The 20896-nt window shown below is 36.0% G+C and overlaps 1 protein-coding gene across 1 annotated transcript; it reads right to left on the bottom strand.

Annotated features, from left to right (window-relative positions):
• Nucleotides 1-2905: 2905 nt before the first annotated feature.
• Nucleotides 2906-4420, bottom strand: LOC127977194 (galactose-specific lectin nattectin-like). The gene is made up of 6 exons (XM_052581910.1): nucleotides 4323-4420; nucleotides 4122-4189; nucleotides 3854-3939; nucleotides 3538-3663; nucleotides 3240-3360; nucleotides 2906-3129 (listed from the first exon to the last, which is right to left on the bottom strand). Exons 2-6 carry the CDS (start codon nucleotides 4180-4182, stop codon nucleotides 3065-3067), a joined length of 459 nt encoding a protein of 152 aa, XP_052437870.1. The 5' UTR covers nucleotides 4183-4189; nucleotides 4323-4420; the 3' UTR covers nucleotides 2906-3064.
• Between the last annotated feature and the right edge of the window lie 16476 nt (nucleotides 4421-20896).

The raw sequence follows: 20896 nt of genomic DNA on the forward strand, positions 1-20896 counted from the left end.
TTATTGCAACAAAGTTTTTTAATACTATATTTATGGATTATGGATAATTTTATCAGTTGTTTATTATTCATGCAAACATACACCAAACATTGTTATTTTCGGATAGCCAAGAAACAAAAGACAATACTTGACAATACAGCTCTAATGGTGCAGAAGGTCAAACGTGTGTGTCATACATACTTTGACATGTTCAATCACATCAGAAAAGCATTTATTTTCAATGAAAATTAAGTAATCAAAAAGTTAAAGGTAGGTGTAGGGAGGGCTTTATTGTCCCAATAAGGTGGCATCCATTAAATTTACACTCAATCAAGTTAATCATGTTGTTCTATAATGTACTACAATACTGAGATGCAGATAATTGCCACTATTTGCAGTAAGTAGTATAAATAGCAATCCTGCATAGTATAAATAGAATCTATAGATATGTTCACTCAGTGTAAATAGCATATCACAAAAAAATGCTGCTATTTCCAATTAGTGTAAATAGCCGCTGCCTTTTTTGATTACTGCCAGACTAATGCCAGCAATGCAATGTTGCCAAATGTTGGCATTAAAATAAACAAAAACCTATAAATAAATAAAATAAACCAAAATTATTTTGGAAATTATATAAGATAAAGTTATCGCTGACCCTAAACAGCAACTTCCTACTAAATTAACTTTCTAAAGTGTTACATTTACTGCAAATTAGTCAATCAGAGAATTTTTTTTATTTTCGAACATGAAAAAATTTACCAAGGTCAGGACCTCCGTGATCTCATGGCTGGCTACGGTCATGGGTGGAAAAGAGCTCTGTTCATTTACTCCCCCAAACTACAACTTCTGCAGGCACGGAGTGTCACGGCGCGGTAGAGACAGCACCGTGGAAAGAGCAAATTCTGGGTCCAAATGCAGGGAAGAAACACTTTATTATAAAAAGAACAAAAAGGCCAACAAGGCAAAACAAAACTGGCATAAACACGATCACTGGGAAAACCACACACAACTCCAGGAACACTATATAAATCAACATTAACAAGTACAATTAATCCAGGCAGGCCGAGTGGTGGGAGAGAGGAGAATATATGTGGGTGAACAAATGGGAATCAGCTGTGTGTGTCTGAGTAAGTGAGCGGATGCAAAACAGGTGTACCGAGTGAACCAGGTGTGTAAATGAATGTGTGAGTGGGTGTAGGTGATGAGTCCGGGAGAATGGAAGTGGTGCCCTCTGTTGGTGAGATGGAGGACCACCGAGTCCGGACTCATGACACTGAGACTCAAACCTGTATCCTTCAGGTTACAAGTCCAACTCTCTAATTGTGACTCTGGCAAAATATCGGTGCTGATATTGCTAGATCTCAGTGCTGCGTTTGACACTGTAGATCATAACATACTACTAGAGGGACTGGAAATACTGGGTCGGGGTTTCTGGGATGGTACTCAAATGGTTCAGGTGATACTTAGAAGGGAGAGGCTATTATGTGAGTCTAGGGGAGCATAAGTCTAAGTGGACGTCCATGACATGTGGAGTCCCACAAGAGTCAATTCTTGTTTAGCCTGTATGTGCTCCCATTAAATCAAATAATAAGAAAGAACCAAATTGCCTATCACAGCTATGCTGATGATACCCAGATTTACCTAGCCTTATCGCCAAATGACTACAGCCCCATTGACCCCCTCTGCCAATGCATTGATGAAATTAATAATTGGTCATTGTAAATGCATTTGGAAACAAAGATGAAGTTTTCAAGGTGAATGCATACCTTGACTCTAGGGATCAAACAACTAAAAATCAAGTCAGTAATCTTGGTGTGATTCTGGAGACAGACCTTAGTTTCAATAATCATGTCAAAGCAGTAACTAAATCAGCATACTATCATTTAAAAAACATTGCAAGAATTAGATGTTTTGTTTCCAGCCAAGACTTGGAGAAACTTTATCACCAGCAGGGTGGACTATTGTAATGGACTCCTCACTGGCCTTCCCAAATAGACCATTAGACAGCTGCAGCTCAACCAGAACACTGCTGCCAGGATTCTGACTAGAACCAGAAAATCTGAGCATATCACACCAGTCCTCAGATCCTTACACTTGCTTCCAGTTACATTTAGGATTGATTTTAAAGTAGGCTACTTTCACTCATATATAAGTCACTAAATGACCTAGGAGCGAAATCTATTGCAGATATGTTCATTGAATATAAGCCTAACAGACCACTCAGAGGATTGAGTCAGTTAGAAATACCAAGAGTTCACACAAAACAAGGGGAATCCGCCTTTAGGTACTTTGCTGCCCGCAGTTGGAATAAGCTTCCTGAAGAGATCAGATGTACTAAAACACTAGTCACATTTAAATCTAGACTTAAAACTCATCTGTTTAGCTGTTCATTTATTGAATGAGCACTGTGCAATGTCTGAACTGATTGCACTATATTTTCACAGTTTTTTTTTTAGTTATGTAAAATCATTTTCTAACTGTTTTAAATTCATTTTAAATAAATAATTTTTGTATTAATTTTAAAAGTTAAAAAATAGCTTGTTTTATTCTTTTTATTATTTTTCTTCATGATTATTTTACTTTCTTTTATGTAAAGCACTTTGAATTACCATTGTGTACGAAATGTGCTATACAAAATAAACTTGCCTTGCCTTAACCATTAGGCCACAGCCTAACATAGAACCTTTTGGGTATAAAAGGTTCTATAAACGTGAGTAAAGAACCCTAGGGTGTATTAGAACCCACTGTACTTTTTTGTAAGATAATACTGATAGACACCCTTAGATTTCTGTCTTCTAGTCACTGAGGTACCAGCTTTGTTTCAAGCCCCTCCCCTGATGATGACATCACTTGAAGTATATAAAGCTCTTATAATAACTATATATTAAATCCTTGCAAGACATTTTTTTTTATTTTAAATGCCTTTATTGATTTGAGGAGTGTTTCAGTATTGAGAAGAGATTAACGTTCAGAAAAATAAATTAAGAAAAGTTTAATTTCAGAAAAACACTTGTAAATATAAGATCAGAACATGTAAATTTAGTACAATCAAAGTAACCATGGAGCAGGATGACTGTATGTGATCTCACAGGTATTTAGCACAAACATAACCATGTTCGGTTAAACAGTTTGCATCGTTCCAACGGTTATCTATGGATATAAAAAATGAAATATGTCATTCTCATCATTATTGCCATGTTAGAATCCAAATAAAATAGAATGTTTAAGACATGTTTGACAAATGAACAATTTCATATTACCGGACGTTCCATAGTTGTAGCTGAGCTCCCCACAGTTCTCACTATTCTTATTGTCAGGTTGTCCAGGGGCCCAGTAGGTGAAGTCAAATGGAGTACCATCAGTCCACAACCACTGTCCTTCCTAAAGAGTAAAGACAGTTGTTATAAGAGTGCTCTACTGTACTTAGACTCCATTTAGAAGGTCATTTAGTTTGGCTTTGAAAAAGTCAAACCATCTTCATTACAAACTTTAGAGATTTCAGTCATGACAAACAAACCAGACAAAGCAAATATAAAAAGGCCACACAACTTTACTTACTTGTTCACCATCATGAAAACCAATCCAACAGTGTGTGGAAGAAGAAGGCAACAGACTCAGGAGAAAATCCTGTTCTATTTTACTATGTACAGATGCGAGATTTGCATCTAGACTTTGGCATTTCCTCTAAAGACATAGATTTTTTTATTGTCAGTACAATACAATTTTATTTTTTAGCATAAAGCATTTTAAATAACATTTTCAAACAAAGTCAGGACTGCCTGATTATTTTCTCAGTATTAGTTTTCTGTCAAATTTATTTACAAAAAGAAAGTTTTATTTAAAAAATAAAATCATCTTGTAACTAACAGTTTACCTCTGCTGTGACCCAGTTGACTGCCTGAGAGAAGAACTTGTAGCATTGGACTCCAAAATTTGTCCATCCATGGGTACATTTTTTAACTAAATGAATTATCCAGTAAATAAACATAGGAAATATTATAATAATATTATGATAAATTATAAATTTGAATATCATACATTTCCTGCTATCCTTCTCCATAAAGTTACAAAACATCAAAGGTTTGGCAGAAAAGCTTTTAAAATTCATTAATGAGAAGTTTTTACAAATAAATATATGTTACCTTCTGCGTTCCCAACAGAGAACACAATGAAAAGAAGCAGAAGACTTCTCAGCATTGCCATGATGAAACTGAAAAATAAAAGTTAAGTTAAAATTTTTAAAGTATGTATTAAACTGCACATTGTGGATTGTCAATGTATTTTAAAGACAAAGATAATTTAAGTCAAAAGGTTATTCAGTAGGTCTCTGTGCCAAAACTCACCTTGGTTTTCAGATTGTTGCTTTCAGGATCATAGAGGAAGATTTTGTGACGTTCCAGAAAGAACCCTGCTTTTATACTTTACTTTAAGTCAAGTGTACTTGAAGTCAAGTCTATAAGCCACGAGGATAAGAGACGTCACGTGTCTTCTCAGATTTCTGAGCCAAGTGGATTTTGAACGCTGCTTCCAAAAGACAACAAAAAATGTGACCTTAAATCACACTTCAGGGCTCGACATTAAAGCTTGTCCGGTTGGCTGGGACAAGTGGATTTTGTGAAGAGGCAATTGAAAGATAATTTTACTTGCCCAACCAGACAAGTAACCTGATCAAAATTTTTATAACAAACAATAACCAGGGCTGAAACTTTGGCGAGAATGATTCTGATTTTATTACGTTCAGTGTAAACGGTGACTAATAACAGATAATGTTTTGACAGGATCAAGGTCACGTTAAAAAGTGTAACAGTAATCAATATAATTTATTATATATATATATATATATATATATATATATATATATATTATTTTTTTCCCCCTTTTTTTATGTATGTAAATTACATGTGCCTATTTTTTGATCAGTTGACCAGCTATTTGCCCAATCAGGTATCTAGGTGACACAGTTTTTAGTTCTTGAGAGTATGGTACCTAGATCTCTTCTGGAAGCTGATTCCAACTGTGGGCTGTATAGTAACTAATGGCGGATTCCCCTTGTTTTGTGTGAACCCTTGGTATTTCTAACTGACTTGATCCTAATGATCTGAGTTCTCTGTTAGGTTTATATTCAGTGGATATATCTGCAATATATTTTGGTCTTAGGTCATCGAGTGACTTATAGATGAGTAAAAGTACTTTAAAATCAATCCTAAATGTAACTGGAAGCAAGTGTAAGGATCTGAGGACTGGTGTGATATGCTCAGATTTTCTGGTTCTAGTCAGAATCCTGGCAGCAGTGTTCTGGTTGAGCTGCAGCTGTCTAATGGTCTTTTTGGGAAGGCCAGTGAGGAGCCCATTACAATAGTCCACCCTGCTGGCGATAAAGGCATGAACAAGTCTTGGCTGGAAACAAAACAACTAATTCTTGCAATGTTTTTTTTTTTAAATGATAGTATGCTGATTTAGTTACTGCTTTGACATGACTACTGAAACTGAAGTCTGTCTCCAGAATCACACCAAGATTACTGACTTGATTTTTAGTTGTTTGATCCCTAGAGTCAAGATATGCATTCACCTTGAAAACTTAATCTTTGTTTCCAAATGCAATGACATCAGTTTTTTCCTTGTTTAACTGAAGAAAGTTCTGGCACATCCAACTATTAATTTCATCAATGCATTGGCAGAGGAAGTCAATGGGGCTGTGGTCATTTGGCGATAAGGCTAGGTAAATCTGAGTATCATCAGCATAGCTGTGATAGGCAATTTGGTTCTTTCTTATTATTTGACTTAGTGGGAGCATATATAGGCTAAACAAGAGCGGTGCAAGAATTGACCCTTGTGGGAATCCGCATGTCATGGATGTCCACTTAAACTTATGCTCTCCTGGACTCATATAATAACCTCTCCCTTCTAAGTTTGTGTGACGGGTGGGGCGGGGCTGAGGGCCATGGGAATGGAACGAGGCCGGTGGATTGATTTGGAAATGAGCGACATCTGCTCCACTCACTGGTCTCGTGTCCCACGGAGGAGATCGGAAGGATACAAAAGAGGAGCAATGACAGCGAAGGACGAGAGAGGACCAGGCCTGGGATTTATTTTGTGTTTTGCTTCTGTTTTGTGTTTATTTTTATCGTTAAAACTTTCATTATGTCTGCCGGTTCCCGCCTCCTTTTTCCCGTGTTTATATAGTTTTTAATGCGTTACAGGATGACCTGAACACAAAGACAAACACAAACTGATTAGAGCCTGAAAAACAGCCAGAGTCCAAAGGGCATAACTTGATACTCTGGGGTGTGTTACAAACTAAGGTAGTGCTAAACGTAAAACAAAGTGCAAGAAGAGAATCTGGAACAAATAAGGAGTTTACTGATGACGAAGGGGAGCACAGACAATATACAAGACTACGTTCAGCATTACATTCATTGACACATCTACAATGCATTACATCCAACGTACAAACAATCACGGACGAGGGAGAACTCAACAGAACGGGTATTTAACCAATCAGGAGGTGATGAGGGAACTGGAAACAGGTGGGAAGAATCAATTAACCAAAACTAGGAGGAAGGTGACCAAAAAAGGAAACAGAAAGTTCATAAACGTGACAGGGTGTTGAATGTCATTTTTTACTCACCCCCTTAGATTAGATTAGATTTAACTTTATTGTCATTATGCCGAGTACAAGTACAGAGCAGAACTAAAGGCAGTTAGCATCTAACCAGAAGTGCAAGAATATAGTGTTTTATAAGTGCAGAGTAATTAAAGCTATGATTTACAGAATGTACAGTGTAGTTGATATATACAGTATCAAGCAATGTACAAAATATAAATAGGAATGCAATGTAGGCATTGTTTCTACATTATGAACAAAGCAATGTAGGATTATATATACTTTATGAACAGCAGCAACGTAAGAACAGTGGCAATAAATACAGTTGGATGAGTGTGCAAAAGTATTGTTGAACAATGTATTCTATGTAAAATAACAGTAGTGCAAAGATATTTTTATAGAAATAGTTTACTGTGCTCTGTTCAGTAACAATGTTAGACAGTTTACAGTGTAATAGCATGAACAATGTGCAGTCTGTGCAAAATAATACACGTATGTAAAGTACTGTGACCAGTGCAGTAAAAGATTAGGTGCAGGTTAGTCTATGTGCACCGAATGATATGCATTGCGCAGGTCAAATTTGAAAATTGAGGCTGGGGTGGGCGATATAAGTTAAAATTCATATCACAATATTTTACACTGTCCAGGCGATATTGTGATATGAGAAAAAAATTACAGGCAAAATATTTTAACCTTATATAACTAGAAAAAGTGAGGGATTGGACATGAAATGTATTTTATTTTATTTTATTGTGCCATTGTTTTTCTCAAAAAGTTCAAACGTACAAACATCAAACACGGGACATGACTGACTGAGACAGAGACATAAACCAACAAAACATGACAAATAACAATAAAGGTAAACATGAATACACTATGACAGGATTAGGGTGGCAAATAAAATAAAAAAAAACAAGGAAAGGGAGGAGGCGGGACAGTAAAGTTCATGGGGGGGGGGCAATAATGACAGAACTAGGATAACAAGGGGGGCGGGGCAAGGAAACGAGACCACACAAGCACATGGCCCAAAGACAAGGCCATGCTTGTACACAAAGCACGGGTCTGTCATGATCCTGCCTCAAGACTAGAGAAAAATCAAGGACACGAGGGGAGAATCATGACAGAACCCCTCCCTTAAGGAGCAGCTTCCAGACGCTCCTCAAGGGAACATCAAACACGGGACATGACTGACTGAGACAGAGACATAAACCAACAAGACATGACAAATAACAATAAAGGTAAATATTAATACACTATGATAGGATTAGGGTGGCAAATAATAAAAAAAAAACAAGGAAGGGGAGGAGGTGGGACAGCAAAGTTCAGTTGGTGTGCAATGAATCTAAAATATATTAAAGTTTAATTTTTTTTTATTACATTATGGAAAATAATGAACTTTATCACAATATGCTAATAAGGACCTGTACAGTAAACACTGTAATATTAGGAAATATTTCAATTTAAATTAATAATGTGAATGTTTTAATATGTAGGCTGCTGTATTGCTGTGATCAGAAATTTTCAGCATCATAACTCAGTCTTCAGTGTCACATGATCCTTCAGAAATCATTTTAATATGCCGATTTGCTGTTCAGTAACCATTTCTGATTATTGTCAGTGTTGGAAACATTTGGAAACTTTTTTTAATGATTCTCTTATTTTTTATCAGAGCGCTGGAGTTCATCAGAAATAGAATGAGGCATTGTATTTATTTCAATGCAATATGATCGTAAGATGTTAGAAATTTGGACAGTTGTTTTGGTCTCTATTCAATAGTTTCTCTGACTGGTGCTGTGTGACACTACACTGATTTGGGATGGGGGTTCTGTATGAATGTGATTTAAGTACATACTTATTTAATGTGGCAAAAGTATTGAGTGACAGGAATAAAGATTGAATGGTCTTTGGCACCTCAACTAACTTTCACATTACGTTTTTCTCAAAATTTGTGATTTGCTTCCACCTGCAAATTGCTTTGTGTATCATATTTAATAAACAAATATGTAACAATACAAACTTCATAATCACAGGAAGAAGGAGGCGGGAACCGGTGGACAATCAAAATGAACTTTAATGACAAAATAAACACAAAACAGCCCCTCGCGGACAACTGCCGCGCACAAATAAAAACACAAAATAAAATAAAACCCAGGCCTGGTCCTCTCTCATCCTTCACTGTCATCGATCCTCTTTTGTATCATTCCAATCTCTGCCATGGGACGGGAGACCGGTGAGTGTCGCTCATTTCCAAATCACTCCATCGGCCTTGTTCCATTCCCACGGCTCTCAGCCCTGCCCCACTCGTCACACAATACAATTAAAATGTTTAAATTAACATGTATAGTCACACCTTTGTTAGTAAGTAGTAATAGTTTATTAACGCAGTAAAGTACACTCAAGTGGAAGAATGTGACTAATAAACTTAGGCCTACTAGCACTATGCATTATATTTAGATAATATTATATATATCTTAATATCAAAACCTTACATTTTCTCTGAACTCAATGATAAATACATGTCTGACCATTGGTAAAAAAAACAAAAAACTAGAAAATCGCATTCATGACGTTAATTTTGCATAAAATCGCATTAATTTATGGTAATTTTATTTCCATTAGACCTTTTGCCTACATTGACACTGATGCATTAAAACAGAGGGTCCCCCCCCTGTTTCAAGATGGCAGCTCTATTGACGCATTGGTTCCAATTAACTGCCTTTGCCAAGTTGACATCTAGTGTATATATCTATGATTACTTGTTCGCGGTCGCAAGCCACTACTGTGGCCATGAAATGCTTGGACGTGAGCAGAGTGCTATTGTCATCAGTTATCAAAAGAGACTGCGTTATATACCTATTAAAACAAAGTAATAATGTTTGTGTGCATTGTATAACAAGACATGTACAGTATTTTCCGCACTATAAGGCGCACCGGATTGTAAAGGCGCACCTTCAATGAATGGCCTATTTTAGAACTGTTTTCATATATAGGGCGCACCGGATTATAAAGCGAATAGAATAAAAGATACTGCAGTCAAACATTTGACTGGGTTTGCGTAATGCATCCACTAGATGGAGCTGTGCTAAAGGGAATGTCAACATTTTGACAGAGCGCCTTGATCCATATATAAGGCGCTCCGGATTATAAGACGCACTGTCGTTTTTTGAGAAAATTAAAGGCTTTTAAGTGTGCCTTATATTGTGGAAAATACGGTAGGTTGCGTTATTGTTTTGCACATAAAAGGCCTATTAAACATTCATGAAACTTTGCTGTCACAACTCTCTGATATGAATGATATAAATGAATCAATTAGGTCTACACTTGCACAATTACATATTTATTTAAACTAAAGAAGACTCATTCGTTTTTTTTTTTTTTTTTTTTTTTTTTTTTGCATTTTTATTTAATCTCATGCACATTAAAGCTGCAGTAGGTAACTTTTGTAAAAAAATATATTGTTTACATATTTGTTAAACCTGTCATTATGTCCTGACAGTAGAATATGAGACAGATAATCTGTGAAAAAAAACAAGCTCCTCTGGCTCCTCCCAGTGGTCCTATTGCCATTTGCAGAAATGCATCGCTCCCGTTAAGAAACAGCCAATCAGAGCTACAGTCCGTAACTTTATTTGTGTTCAAAATGTAGAAAAATGTATATAATAAGCGAGTACACCCTGAATCCATTTTCCAAACCGTGTTTTTAGCTTGTCCTGAATCACTAGGGTGCACCTACAATAAGTGTTTATATTCAGACTATTTCAGATTGCTTTGGGGTACTGCGGCGGAGTAACCCAGTACCTTTGTGATTCTTCATTGACATAAACAGAGAGAAGTAGTTCCGGCTACGATGTTCTTCCGCAAGACGCAAGCAGTTCTGTTTATTAACCTGTAACAGTGATACACACTAAATGTAAGCTTACGCTGGGTTAGGTTCGGAAGGAGCTAAGTGATATAAACTGTACCCATTAAAGGAAATATCAGACCAGGTAAGTAGTAACCAGTAACTTTTACTCACATTAATTTTGCAAATAGCAGTTGAATCACAATTGCATAACATTTATATGGAAAAAATAAAAAAAATAAAATGGGCCCTTTAAAATAAATGAGTCTCTGATTTTGTCCTTTTGTAGTCGTTAAAGTCTGTTTTGTGATCACTTTCTGTATTAATCAATCCTGTCAATAGTTCAATGTCAAAAGTATGTGTCACCAGTTCTGTGATTGTTCCTCCTTTTAAAAGGAAATTTGCACTTGGATGAAAGTGGGTACCAGCTCAGGCGACTGATACTTTCCTACCACCAGGGGAAACATTCGATGAGTTGGTCTGCATCTCTTCACGATCACACTGGGAGGCTCGCCATCGATAGAGAAGGATCTTCCAAGTAGTTTTCACTCTGTTCATAAGACCTGACCGAGACAAATACTGGTGAAAAACGGAGTTTTCAAAACTCTCGGTTGCTCCTCCTTATTCTGTCTTCGGTGTTGGTTCTTTAGCTTGCTAATACACTCACTTTTATCACTCTGTTAACTTTATATATGTAAATTTCCCCTCGTTTCCCATCGCCATCAATCGTGTTCGTCTTCTCTCTTTCTCTCACATACTCGCGCGCATGGTTGAATCATGCAATTTGCCTCGTGTCCTGTCAATCATGTTCAGCTAGGGGAGGAACTATCACTCCTGATTGGCTGATTTCTTCCTAAGGGACATTACACTATTTTGGCTGTTTTTTTTCTTAAAGTGATATTAATCTATTTTGGCAGATTTTTTTTCTAAAGAGATATTACACTATTTTAATACATTTTAAAGTAATTTTAACCCTGTATTGCCACTGGGTTACAAACCACTAGAGCATCAAAAGTTACCGACTGCAGCTTTAAATATGGTAAACCAAAACTCAAAAGTGCTTATGATGTGCAAGAACCAATGAGGTTTGTTTTCACGCATCAAGCACACACGGCTTCAGCTTCAGTAACCAGGTACATTTCTGGAATCAAACGTTTTGTGTCAAATCTGAGGAAGCATTTTGAGGTAGCAGAGTTGCTTTTTTTTCTCAAAATAATAAAACAAATTAAATATGTGTTTGTGTTTTTATATATATATATATATATATATATATATATATATATATATATATATATATATATATATATATATATATATATATATATATCCCAGATAGCATACATATCCAGGCCTCATCTGGGCCAACTATGGCACATCTGGCTCAGTTCTGGCAGCGGCAGAGGTTATATGGGCCATCTCTGGCCCACACACATCAAGCCGGTTTTAGTTTGAGTTGTGGCATGCTGTTTATGGGCCAGATCTGGCCCGTGTGCAACAAACCGGCTTTAATTTGAGTCGTGGCTTGCTGTGTGTGGGCCAGATCCGGCCCGTGTGTGACAAACCGGTTTTAGGCTGAGTTCTGGCTTGGTGTATGTGGGCCAGATATGGCCTATACCAGGTGACCAGATGTGCCATTTTCTGAAGACACGTCCTGGCAGATCACCTTACTTTACCGGTCAGTGGTTCTAAAACTATTTTGAGTACTGGACGCCCATAATATTTTAGGACACGTAATATAAATACATACACACATTTATTTGACCTAAACGGACCTGTTATGAAGCTGCAATGTTATTCGATTTTTTTTTACATTTTTGTACCATGTCCTCTGGTGTGACACCACTATTATGTGCAGGCCTGGCATTTTGCACGAACTTTTTCGGAACCACAACAAATTTTTTATGCTTTGTTGTGCATTAATATGACACCCCTAAATTATATATATATTTTTTTTATTAAAAAGTGCACGTTAAGCTACATAATCCTAGAAAAGTTTGCAAATGTGTCTTGCTTGCCACTGATGACAGGTTAGCTTGGAATAGCAAGGTCATTAATTGACAGAAAAGGCTGAAACGTGCAAAAGGCTTTGGTGTGATTAAAAAAAAAAGTCCTCCATTGTGACACCGTACTGTCACACCACAGGACAAAGTTTAGTTAAAAATCATTTTAAATAATTAAATAATATTTGTTTAACTCCTTTTTATACTTTTAAATGCAATAATTACATTCATTAAATTAAGCTCTAATCATCAAAAAATAAATAAAAAAAATGAATCTTTAGAATATATGAAATATATGAAAATTTCACTTTTTAATAAAACAAAGTTACAAAAAATGAACTTTTTTCATGATATTCACATTTCTTCAAGATGCACCTTATACACACACACACACACACACATACATATATATATATATGAGTGTTCGTAAAAGCAACAATACAAAATCTTAAACTATAAAAGTGCCACTTTGTCCCACTATTATGTGCAGGCCTGGCATTTTGCACTGGGCTATAGAACTACAAAATGAATTTTAAATTAGCAATATCATAATTGAATGACATTTTGAATTATGTAGTGATCTAATTCTATCCACCAAACAATTGTATGTGAATGTGTGAGAATTATGGTCATGGTTATAGGGAAATAACAAGAAGAACAAAGTGCAGTAAACGGTAAAACTGTTTGCACTACAAACCAGTACGTTCATAATTAAGACAATACATTAAAAATAACATAGTAAGATACAGCAGTTTGCAACAGTACAGCTGTTTGTACAGCTAATATAGCTGGAATGACACCGAAAGCCAGACACATTAAATTTACAAATGGCCGCGCCCCCTCTTACAGAAAAAAATAAGGGGCATATGTTTATTCATATGTTTATTTATGTAACCTAAGCGTGTGACTTTTAATTCGTGACGTTTACTGTTTATCGATGACGTCACGTTATCAAGGAGCGCGAAAATTGGCAGAAAACTAAAGTTGTTTTGATCTTTTATGGTAAACATAAAACTGTTCTGCGATTTCAAGAGTGACAAAATAATCCTTCTACAACAGAAGGGAGTGTCCAAGATTTCAATATTTCTGAAGGGAGCTGCTGACAGAGATGTAGGAAGCGCTGAAAAGGTTAAGTAACCTAATATTCATTTTTTTTCACAATATATATCGCAATGAATCTGTTATTTTATTTATTTATTTTTTGCATTTCACCTGCTCTAGCTTGTTTCCATCTAATAAACCTGGAACTGCAGACTAAATATTGTTGGCTGGCTCTGTGTCAAATTGCTTGTTTTGTTCCTCGATTCTTCAGTGCTGATGGCCTGCTGCATCCAGCAGAGTCGGAGTGAACCTACTGTAAGACAACATCTCCAAGATGCTATTGACCACAAGACTAGTACAGTAAGTCAAACCTCAAATATACAGTACACGAGTGTTCAAAAGCTTGAAGTTGATACAATTTGTAATAATTATCTTCTGCTCACCTCTGTAGTAATTATTTGATTAAAATATGTAAAAAGAGTAATATTATGAAATATTATTACAATTTAAAATAGCTGTTTTCTATGTGAATACATTATAAACTAATTTATTCCTGTGATGTGCAGCTGTATTTTCAGCATCATTCCTCCAGTCTTCAGTCTCACATGGATCCCTCAGAAATGCTGATTTGCTGCTCAAGAAACTTATTATCAGCGTTGAAACAGTTGTGCTGCTTCATTTTTTTTTTTTTGTGGAAACCGTGATGCATTTTATTTTTCAGGATTCACAGATGAATACAAAATTCAAAAGACCTGCATTTGTTTTAAACAGATGATTTCGAACAATTTGATAAATGTAACACTAACATTAAATGTTTGGAGTCTGTAACAACGAATCCAAAAAAATTTCAGCACGTCTGTATTTTAACATTGATCATAATCAGAAATGTTTCTTGAGCAGTAAATCATCATATTAGAATGATTTCTGAAGATGTGACACTGAAGACTGGAGGAATTATGCTGAAAATTCAGCTTTGATCAAAGGAATGAAAGAGTTGTTTTGAATTGTAATAGTTACAGTGTTACTATTTTACTGTAATTTGATTCAATAAATGGAGCCGTGGTGAGCATAAGAGATTTTTTATAAAGGCATAAAATATCTTACAGACCCCAAACTTTTGAATGGTTGTGTAAATTACAGTTATGATGTTCCTCGCAGTTAAATTTTATTAAAATGTATTAAATGCTACTCTGGCATATGCAGTCCATTCTATAGAGACTGTGTCTGTTCCCCAAAAACAGACAACAAATAATATGTTTATTAAGGGATCTAGAAAAATTATTTCAGTTTAAACCTACTAGATTAAAAATAGTACTCAATGTACTCCATTGATGAAATAGTAAAAAGTGCACATTGCCTGAAATGATATGAACAGCAGCTATGCTAATCTTTCTCCCTTTGCCTTCCTGTTTCTGCAAATGTCCATCCCAGGGTTATTAGAAACTGCACAGCACAGGACTTGCAGGACTTGTGAGGACTTCCCTGACAGCAAGCAGTTTCGGCCCAGATCCAGCCCACCTCTGGCCCGCATGGATTTCACGCGGGCCAGATGTGGGCCGGATCTGGGCCAACACTATGTTGCTGTCTGGGTTCAGATGATACCAGTACTCAAAAGACCTTAGATGATGGCAACTATAGATGGACATACAAACTACCGCCACTGCAAAAAAGGTAATGTTAATTTGAAAGAGCTGTGTCACAGTATCAAGGGCTCCCTTATCAGTTCTGCTTTCAGTACTGGAGAGTAAAAGATAAAAAAATTTTGTTTGATGTTTTTTTTTAATGTTTTTATTAGTACATATACGTTATCTTGCACATTTTATCTCCCCAACAGATTCTAATTTGAAAGAAATTTATAATGCATGTTCGCTACTCCCAATTCAGAAGACTGAATCAGCCTGTGTATCTGAATGTTTCTCATACTCACTCCTCTCTTTTCTTTTCCTTAGCTGTCAGTTATAAACGTCAAAATTAAAAGAAATAAACATTTGAAATATATCAGTCTGTGTGTAATGAATAAATATAATATACATAATATAAATATAAAAAAGAAATATAAAAATATAAAAAAGTATATTTCACTTTTTTAATGGAATTAGAGAAATAAATCAACTTTTTGATGATATTCTAATTATATGACCAGCACCTGTATATCATTGCTCTTTTGTTGATTTTGATTGCTTCCAATGTCCTCATTTGTAAGTTGCTTTGGATAAAAGTGTCTGCTAAATGTAAATGTAATGTTAATGTGTATTTAACTATATTTATAAATATTTATCTGTATTTTTTATTTTGTAATAATGTAAATGTATTTGTTTTATATCTATACATGAAGTTGTATTCATGTATGTATATTTATTTGTCTAATTTTTATATTTTAATAAAGCAGTTTAGACTACATGAGTGTTTTCTTTATTCTGGATGAATTACATATTCTTTTGTGTCTAGAAAGGGTAAATATGGGCCATATCTAACCCAGAAGTCAGCCACAACTGGGCGGATCTGGGCCACATCTCAGAAATGGCGTGGTTGACATCTGGGCCAGGTGTCGCCCAAGCCATTTGTGAGATGCGGCATGGATCTGGTACAGTTGTGGCTGACTTCTGTCTGACAAAACTGGGCCAGATCTGGCCCAGATGTCACCCATACCATTTCTGAGATGTGGCCCAGATCTGGTTCAGTTGTGGCTGACATATGTCAGCCAGACTCAGGTTGAGTCATCGCCGTCATTCCGCGCGGTATGTGGGCCAGAAGAATATGGGAGATGTGGGCCAGAAGAATATGGGAGATGTGGGCCAGAACTGGGCCACATGTCATTTGCTATCTGGGATATATATATATATATATATATATATATATATATATATATATTAATGAACCAGAACTCGACATAGGATCCATAATGCAGGCTTTATTATAAAGGCTTGTAGTCGTACAGGCAATGGTCGGAACCAGCAATATCAACAGCATGGGCAGAACAGAGAATCAGTAATCCAGTAACAAGCAAGGGATCGGTAGGCAGGCAGCAAAGGTACGTAGAGATAACAGGCAGAATCGGTAACAGGAAATCAAACACGGGTAATAACGCTCAGAAATGACAGACACAGCAAACCAAGACTTCGCGTTTGAACTGTAGTGGAAGTCCAGCTTAAATACACAGTTTTGATGACGACCACCTGTGCAGGTGATCAGAGTCCAAGGACGGGGCTTATGGGAAGTGTAGTGTTGTCAGTGTAAGTGAATGAATGGATGCGTGTGTGTCAATATTCAGGTGCGGGTGCCCTCCGCTGGCCAGCAGAGGGAATCACCGGGTTCGTCTCCGTGACACACACACACACACACACACACACACACTATTTTTCAGTTTAAGTTTGAGCATCAAACACCACTGTATCAATTATTATATTAATGTATAAACCCACAATAACAAACATAAAAACATACTGTCTCTGTTTTTAAATTTTTACATTGTGACAAGTGAGATTTCAGTGATATTTTGACCTCTGAACTAAGAAATTTCCCCGGATTTCATTTCATTTCAGAAATCTGGTCACCTTGAAGGAACAACATATTTTTCTTGTGGCCACAAGTTTTTTATAAACAAACCTGCATGACCATAACCCGGGATTATCAGAGATTTATTTATTAATATTTTATTTTGAATTAATAAATTGTTATATTATTTATTATAGTTATGTCATTATTCAATTATTATATGGCTACCGGACTTTATTACTAGAAATATTCAAGTTTATCATGAATAAATGTTAAAATGTAATATATTAAATAGGCCTACAAGAAAACATTTTATCCATTTTATAGTCTTGTAAGCCCATTAACTGTCCATCTTTTCCTCATAATATTTCTATCCATTAATCCATTCATCTTCTTCCGCTTATCCGGGGCAGCAGTCTAAGCAGAGACGCCCAGACTTCCCTCTTCCTTGACACTTCCTCCAGCCCTCCCGGGGGGATACTTTATTTATACAACATGACATTAAAGTAATTTTTCCCTGCATTTGGACCCAGACTCTGTTTCTTCCTCGGCGCCCTTCGCCGCACCGTGACACTTAATGCGTTTCAAAATGCATGTTCATATTTGCTGGTCTGTATATATGTTGAGTCAACAACAAGACATATAGTATAGGCCTACTGAATTATCTTTATCATCTTAGTCTGTTATTAGGCCACATAAAGCGTTTTGTTGTATGGGAGGACAAAGTTTGCACATTGTGTTCATAGCCATCTGCTTGCCTTTTAGTACATTAAATAATAACTATATATAGAATTTGGTCTTTTAATTGAACAGTGTATCTTAATACATTATGCCATATTAAGTGTTTGTTTTTTTCTACAGGAGGAAAACGCTTAACGAAAGACTTTGTGCACTGCGTTCATATTCTGCTATTCTGTGGCCACGGATTTGCCTGTCTTGTCTTTTTCTTGCAGGACCCGGTATGTTATAGTAGTAGTCCTAAATGGCAAGCTGCTGTAACATTTAATCTACAAGCTGTACTAGTAGCCTATTTTTTTTTCATGTTACTAGTACTTATTTTTTAGACACTAGTATCTTTTCTATTAAGTACTTGTACTTATTCATTAGGTACTAGTGTCTTTTGTAAAGTTACTAGAAGGGATGGAAATTATCACCCGCCACCAGCCAAATGCGGGTGATTTTTTTGTTGTGGCGGGTAAACTCGCTTCACCTACTGGCCACCTACTGGCCAAAACTCTAGTGTTAAAGCGCACAAATCGACATCGACCAAATGGCTACAGTAGAGTTGAATAAAAAAAATTACTAGTAAAATAAACAAAAATTACACTAGTAATATTTAGAATAAGTACTAGTATCCAATAAATGTGTACTAGTATCTATCTATTAAATAAGTACTGGTATCTATTTAATAGGTACTAGTATCTGATTAATGAGAACTAGTTTTTAATAAATAAGCACTAGTACCCAATGATTAAGTACTAGTATCTAAAAAATAAGTACTAGTATCTACCTGATTAGCACTAATATGTAATAAGTACTAGTATCTAATGAATAAAGTAGTGTCTATTTAATAGGTACTGTACTAGTATCTAAAAAAATACATACTAGTACCCAATGAATAACTACTAGTACATAAAAATTAAGTACTGATCACTAGTGGAATATATACTAGTCAAAACTAGATCTCCACAGAAGTCAATAGCAAAAATGTTACATTTGTTACTAGTAACAATATAAAACAATATAAAAGTTATTAGTCACTACTTAATTAAGTACTAGTGTCTAATGAACAAATAGTATCTAATAAATAAGTACTAGTATCTAATAAATAAGTACTAGTATTTAATCGATAAGTACTAGTATCTAATAAATAAATACTACTGTAGTACCTAATAAATAAGCACATTCTAAAAAAAAAGTTCTAGTAACTTGAAAAAAAAAAGATACTAGTACAGCTTTTAGATTAAATGTTACAAATGCTTTCCATTGAAGCACAAGTGTCTGAGAGTGCAAGTCTTCAGCCAGACCCTTCTGGGAGGGCCTGGAAACTAGCGACCTCACCTGGTTGGAGATAGTATTAAACTGAAAGCAATCTTTACGTGACTTACATTTCAAATATTTTAAAATTGATCATCCCAGTCTAAAATAATACAGCCGTCCATATACAGCAGTTTCGGTTTCTTTTAAGCAAAAATAGATTTCATTAGCCCCCTTTTGTCAGCTGCCAACATCACTTTATCTGACACCTTTTCTTTGATGATGAATCAGCTAAACTAAAACTAAAATCTAAAGTGCAAAAAGTTAGTCAGACATATACATTTCTTACTGTCAGTTTGCCACACAGAGCAAAGTACTGAGAAGAAGGTGGTCTTAAATACACAACTAAACAAGGCACAGGTGACAACTTGTCAGGGATCTAGGAAGGAGGACCCAATTGCAGTGAGATTTGACAAGGGTTTGACAAAAGACTGATACAAGGTGGTGAAGTGCACAAAAGATACCACAACAGGAACACCATAAACAGGAACACCTAGGAAAGGCCACTGGGACGGCTTCAGGAAACAACTGGCAGAATACTTTGGCAACAGAGGGGGCAGCAAGAACAGGCTGATAGAGAAGACCACACAAAGGCACCGTAGAGCAGAGCTCAGACACTTGTTGACTTCTGGCTCTTAAACAGACCAAGTGCCAGGCAGGTAGAACCAGGGCAGGACACATGGGGAGAGGTCAGGAACTCGAACACAAGACAGGACAAAGCTCCACAAAAACATTAAACTCAAGACAAGGAAAAATATAAACCAATGAACTAATAAAAGGTTAAGTAACAAAACAAGAAATTACCAATTTAACCAACTTAGAATAATCAAACAAAACAAAGAATCAAGACCAGAAAAACTAAATAAATATTACAAATCAAAGCAAAAAAGGCAAGAACAAGCAAATTACTAAAACAAGGAGCAAGACAAGAACAAAGAACTACAAGGACTAGACTAAACAAGAGTACAAGGCCAACCAGGCAGGGAGACACGGACACATATTCAGCCACATCCACAAACAGAGACCAATACAGTAACAGAGGGGGGTGAAAATGACCATGAACAGCAAACACAAAAGGGTAAGGTGCACTATAAATAGGCAGGAAAATACATGAGGAACATGTGAGCACAATTAGACCAACTAGGCTAACAAGAGGGTGTGGTAAAGAGGAAACAAGGAGGAGGGGCTAAAGGACCACATGGCCGAGAAAACAACAACAATAACTAGCAAGGTCATGAGTGGACACACAAGAAACAAAAGCATAAAAAAACGACAGTGCAAAACCCTAACACAACTAGTAGACATCATGACAGAGACTGTAACCCAACAAAAAGGGCTGGGGCCTCTAGCAGTCAGAAATAAGTCCAAAACCCTGACAGTGTTTCGTTGAGGAATGAAACTACGTGAATGATTAATTCCTCAATTAAACACTATAGTATTTAGAAGTATGGTCTATTAATTAGCCAAAATAAAATGAAATATATGCTAAATTTAAACTGCATTCCAGCAAAAATTCCAGTCAACATAATCAAAGCTTGATATCGAGCATTTACAGTAAGATAATATTTTTACAAAGTATTCAGAACGTTAAGTAAAGAGATCGAAATTAGGCAAAAAATGTATATAAACAGTAGTGGTGACCCCAAATAGTCGACGATTCGATGCTTCGACTCTAGGAGCCTGATTCGACTACAATCTCACAGTCGAATATTCGCGGGCTGTTATGATATGGCTGTTATGCCATTCTGACTAGATGTGATTGCTCTAATGTTTGATTTTACATAGAACTTGTAGTTTTCTCTCAATAAGTTAATATGCCGCCTATTATGATAAAGCTATGAATAAGAATCTGAAAAGAAAGAAGCTTCAAATAAATATTTTAAAGTGCATGAAGAAATC

This window comes from Carassius gibelio, chromosome B18, assembly GCF_023724105.1.
Source record: "Carassius gibelio isolate Cgi1373 ecotype wild population from Czech Republic chromosome B18, carGib1.2-hapl.c, whole genome shotgun sequence".
NCBI classification, from domain to species: Eukaryota; Metazoa; Chordata; class Actinopteri; order Cypriniformes; family Cyprinidae; genus Carassius; species Carassius gibelio.